The sequence below is a fragment of the Aplysia californica genome, unplaced genomic scaffold (assembly GCF_000002075.1).
Source record: "Aplysia californica isolate F4 #8 unplaced genomic scaffold, AplCal3.0 scaffold00447, whole genome shotgun sequence".
Lineage (NCBI taxonomy): Eukaryota > Metazoa > Mollusca > Gastropoda > Aplysiida > Aplysiidae > Aplysia > Aplysia californica.
Genome location: NW_004797717.1, coordinates 633,737 through 639,439, shown reverse-complemented (window position 1 = coordinate 639,439; position 5,703 = coordinate 633,737). Strand labels below are relative to the sequence as shown.

At 38.1% G+C, this 5,703-nt stretch overlaps 1 protein-coding gene across 1 annotated transcript in view; it reads right to left on the bottom strand.

Annotated features, from left to right (window-relative positions):
* The window catches only part of LOC100533316 (glutamate receptor subunit protein GluR7), a gene marked incomplete at its 3' end in the record, with an annotated part of 195,730 nt that overhangs the window by 17,237 nt on the left and 172,790 nt on the right, over positions 1-5,703 (bottom strand). Inside the window, 1 exon segment of the mRNA NM_001204614.1 lies at positions 2,895-3,122. Within this exon segment, the coding sequence (NP_001191543.1) occupies positions 2,895-2,987 (93 nt within the window).

Genomic DNA, 5,703 nt, shown 5'->3' with positions numbered 1-5,703 from the left:
GCAGAAAGACAGCAGTAAGGAGGAGCCAAGGAGTAGCAGTAGAAAGGCTGCAGAAAGAGTCAGGAGCCCAGAGGAGGGGGCAAAGGGGGTGAGGTAACGTTGTGTAGCCCTTCAGTTTAAAAAAAAAAAATTCGTTCTTTCAAGTTTGCAAGACAACTTTCTTGAGAAATCCAAACATCTCTTAGACTGGCTCGGTGTGACTCTTCACTGTATTTGTTCATCTTCTCCGCTAAATATTACATTGTCTTTTAGCACTGGTACTTTGTCCTGTAGTCTCAACGGGCTGAGACAACGCGGTGGAGTATGTGTACACCACGGCTCACCCACGAACTGATGGCAGAGTGTAGACATCAATCTAATGAGACATTTTCATTTTCTGTTCAAATAATTGTCTTTTTTCTCATGTTCTTGGTTTAGATATGCACCGATCCCACTCTATTTGGATTCTAGTTCCTGCGCTGATTAGGCTCTTCATCATCTTTACACGCAGAAGACATAGGTTCGATTCCCACACTGAATAGGTGTTTACTTACGTACATGATGCTATATCCAGCCAGAGCTAATTCTGCTGACAAGAAGAGTCGAGGCAGTCATGTCCAATACGGTTTAATATTAGTCTATGAAGGCTAAAACAATTGTAATCTTTTCGAATTGCTTTGTTACTGCTAATAAAGGTTCATAAGTCTGACCATGGTAAACAGTCATTTGATTACTTTATAACGTTGGAAAATGAAACCAATGCTACTGCTTTGTTTACTGAATGGCGCTTCAGGTTAATAAACATGGCATACCTTAGTCTTTAAAGTAAGTATTTTCTGCGACTCTGTGAAAGCGCTTTTCAGAACGGAGGTTATGGAGGTCCTGGCGGAGCAGAGAAATGGGTTGAAAGCCAAGAATTCTCACTCTCAGAGATTATACTCAGTTCTTTACGGAAATCCAACGGACAAACGTATTGGGACACTGTGACGGAGCATGGCATAATCACATGTATAGCATAACTTTAAGCGCACGTCGCCAACGCGTTGATACCAAGGAGCCCATGTACGAACGCAATGAAATCAGGAATGTTTTGAGATCGAGTAGTGATTTACGAGTTTGACGGCCTGCATTGGTACCAACCAAAACAGAGCATTGGTTTTTATCGTCGTCGTTTATAGACAATACACAGTCGCTGTGTTGTAGTATACCGTGGAGACAAGCAGACAAGTGTTTTTCAGTTGCTGTTTTTTGTTTTTTTAATCCAGTTTTACAGACTGCTATGTTGATATTCAAGAAGAGCGATTAGCTGAAACAGTTTTAAATTTTGAATGACATGTTCATACTAATCTCAAATTTTTCATTTCTGCCTAATCTTGGCATGATGTTTCTCAAAACATAACTTCTTTTTCTCCTTAAACACCAATGCAAGGATAGCAAAATGGTGTATATCCATTCAATGAATATCCACATGTGTGCAACTGTATATATAACTGTGTTTGCGTGTGTGTAAGCGTGTATGTGTATGTGTGTGTATGTTTGTGTGGGTCTGTGTGTTTGTGTGTGTGTGTGTGTGTGTGTGTGTGTGTGTGTGTGTGTGTGTGTGTGTGTGTGTGTGTGCGCGCGTGTGTAGTAGGAAACCAAAATCAAAGCCTAAAATCAAACTTTAATATGTAATGGAGTTTCCAAATTAAACCTAAAACGTGTTATTGTATGAATTTGAAATGGCAAAGTCTAATAATTTTTAAAAATATGTTGTTTAACAATATTTTGTCACATGTTTTTGTTTAAAAGAAGCAGTGTTACTCCTTTATAATTATTAGTGAATGCTAGAATGGAATATAGTTTTTCCCTGGCATTATTACAAGACAATTAATATAAAACGCACAAAGCACCAAACTTATGGGCACAACAGATAGTCACTTCGTCTTAGCATGTAGACAACATCACGTTAATTCCCATGTAGGGATTTGTTTGTTTGATGTTATTGTTGTTGTAGTTGTTGTCCTTGTTGTTGGTTGTTGTTTTTTCTTTGAATGTTACTGCTCATTCTATTCATTTTTTAATATAACTATCTCTATCTCGCTGCAGAGATGTTGTATTCTTCTCTGTCTGGGTTGACCCCAAAAGGCAGGGTAGAAGCAGGCAATCTCCAAAATGTCTACATTGTGTGTATGGAAACATAAAAATCATCTATATTTGGGCAACGCCATGCAAAGACAAACTGTAGTGATGTAACGCAGATGCTGACCTGCTAAAAAATATTCTTAGCAGTGGAAGAGCATTTATTGTCATGTAATTATTTTTTAAAATTTTTTTTTGGGGGGGTTGCTTTTTTAAGGCAACTTTCCTCTATCTTCTAATCAATCATTTACTTCAAATTTATCGATAAGCATCTACAAACGTAATATCAATGAGGTGATATAGGAAGCATGGAATGGCCTATTTGCATTTTAATAGTTTATGCCTGCGTTTTACGGCCCTTGCAACCACATTAGGTCAAATAAGTGCCCACAATGACATATTTTACAAGAGAATAACAAACACAAAAAAGAAGGACAAGAGATACGGATGATAGATGTTGGGTAGGAAAGAAGGAGCAAACCACACCAGAGCACCAGCCAAACGCCTACTATTTACAATTCGCTACCTTAGAATTATGAATTATTATTAGCTCAATACCTAGTTATGATTAATTTAACTTAAAATTTTTGGAGTTCCACAATATTAGGTCAAGCTTTTTCAAATGTAAAAATGTGTGAATATCTTGATAACGACTCAGAATATTGTAACTACTTTGAAAGAACAGAGCGAACATTTTAATTGGTTTCTGACCGCATGATCTTAGTAATTCAAAACGGCCCAAAATGTCAGATAGAATTTTGTAATTCTGAAATAGCGAATTACAATTTTCACTCACCTATGCGTAACCTTTCAGGCATAGCCTTGGTAAGGTGGATCAGGGCTACCATGCACACCAGGCACAGCCACAATGACGTCATGAATTGCATCGCTCTCGGAACTGTTCGGGAGAACTTGGAACCCCGATCGGCTCTCCCCCCTCTGCTCACGTGACTTGAAGCGAGATCAACCTCAGACGTGCACACGTATCACGTACTCAGGGGTAATTTCATCTTGCCTTCCTCCTACAGATGAAAACAGAAAGAAAAATCGTTTATACATTATGTTACATAAATTATGTACACATTATTAATAGTATACATTGTTTTGGAAAGAGAGAGAGAGACAGAGACAGAGAGAGACAGAGAGAGAGAGACAGAAAGACAGAGAAAGACAGAGAGACAGAGACAGAGTCAGTAAGAAGATGGAAGGTGGGGGGGGATGTTCTGATATGCTACTTCATATGTGAGGCAGCGTGGTGAAAACAGGCGCTCGTCAAAATAATGAAAGTAAATAAACTAACACTTTTCCGCTGGTTTGGCAATTTTTATCGAAATTTTGATTTTTAACTCAACACCTTCTATGTCCATCTAAGAAACCATTTTTAGTGTGAATTGTATTGAAAAACGTTGATTAAAGGCACAACACAATGTATATTGATTTAATTTCCTCGGACTCTGAGGCTATGTAAATAACCAAACTTTGGCGGCCATTTTCTCTCTAATCTTACCTCTGAAACCAGGCAACCCTCGCTTCATTCTATCGCAAATATCTCGACATGTACTCAAGATAAATGCATAATTCTTTCATCTAGAGTTAGGCAAATGAGCAGGTTTTAAGACAGTACCAATAACTCCAAATGCCAAAAAATTGACGAGAGCCTGAATCCCCCGTGTCGTGCCACATATGCACTCACTTGTGTATTAATATTCCGTACCGCAGAATCCCATGAAACCGCACTGTTGATTTCTTTTCGGGGTGATCAATAAGAAATATATTTTCTATATCATTCGCAAGCACGCCACTGTTTGTCACAGCATCGCATCTCTTTATGTTTCAGCTGGGATTATCGTCGCTTGCACCTCAAGGCCGAATCCCTTTGAACACCTATGTTATAAATCCTGAATCACTGGCTTTGTTAAATATCCTTGTGGCAATATTGTACAAGGTATACAGCCAAGTGTAAAACCTCACGAGATGTCATTCAAAGCTCTCAATCCATGACTTTTTCAATCACGTTTCACAAAAACACTCTTGAATTAAATTTTCTTTAATCCGTTTTGCAACAATTCAGTTTAATGCTCTTAACCAAAACCCGCCGGGCATTAAGCATAATATCGTTCCATTCTCGAACTCGACTGACGTCTTTGCTGTATGAGTCACAGTCGGCAATCATGGCGAAAGGAATTACTCGGAGTATCGATAGTTGAATAAGAGACAGTAAGGATAAAAGGGTTAGAACATCAGTTTCTTGGGTGTCTCTTCCATCTCGCTTATTTGATTACTAAAAGTTAGTGCTTTTTCAGAGAACAAGAAACAGTCATTTTTCCGTCCTTAGCTTTGTTCATGAAAGAGTAATACGGAGCTAGCAATAAAATTAGGTAACAATAATATAATTATGTGCCAAAGATTTGAAATATTACAAGTGTAACAAACACAAAAAAGAAGCAGAGATAAGGACGATAGATATAAATTAGGGAAGAAGGAAAAAACCATATCAGATAACCCGATAACCTCCCACTCCTCCTAGGAAGCGAAGAAAAAATCTGAAGATTAACGATGTAGTGACGAAAATTATATTAGCTACTGTTTGTCAGTTCGTCCAAGATTAAGTTACATCAAGCATACGCCTCCTGACCTATTATGTGATGTAATTGTTGGGCTCTTCGCCAGTACCCACAAAATATGAGTTTGATCCCCGCGTGAAGAAGACTTTTTTTAACGAGCTTCTCAGTTTTGATGTCGAAATATTATCCAGCTCAAATCAAGTTGGTCCTGACAAGCAGGATAAAAAAAGCCTGCGTCCTAATTGTAATCTAACATGTGCATATTTTTATGGAAGTGTAAAGCATTTACTGTCCTTTAAAAAAGTTACAATCCCATATATATGCCATTACGTTTTTTGCCTTAACAATTCTGTAAACACCACCAACAAAAAAAGAAATAGCGGACTGATCCACATATATAAACTTGTTTGCCTTATGATATAAATAGATGTGGAAAGGACAACCAGCCGTTTATATGAAGAAGCACTCTGTTCTTGGTGGTGGATTTATAAACAGAATACAGTCTTTCTTAAAAGGGGAGGTTGCAACTGTATCCCTACGAGACAGGGCCGACCCGAGTTAAATGAGATTCAACAAACCAGTGATACAGACTTAGGCAATTGATACAAAGGACTTCCCCACGTAGGGATGGAACTACAACTTCTACAACCTCCAGGAAAAGTCTATAACCAGTACACCGCTAAAATCGAATAATTAATCTCCGGATTACTGAAACCTTTTTTTTTACACAAATCAAAATAGACTATCTAATTATTCAGAACAACAAAGCACAATGAGACATCCATACTCACATGTCGAATCAGTTTAAAAATAGTTGTATACATGGCGAAAATAAAAAGTTACTAGAATCTAGCGGAAATAATTCACAACAGAGTAACTATTGTTCTTGCTACACATCAACTTCTGCCTGTGCAACCTCGTACCTATTGTATAGACTGGTATGGATCGATAGCGTTGAAGAGCCTCGGCACGCATATTAACACAGACACACACACACACACACACACACACACACACACACACACACACACACACACAA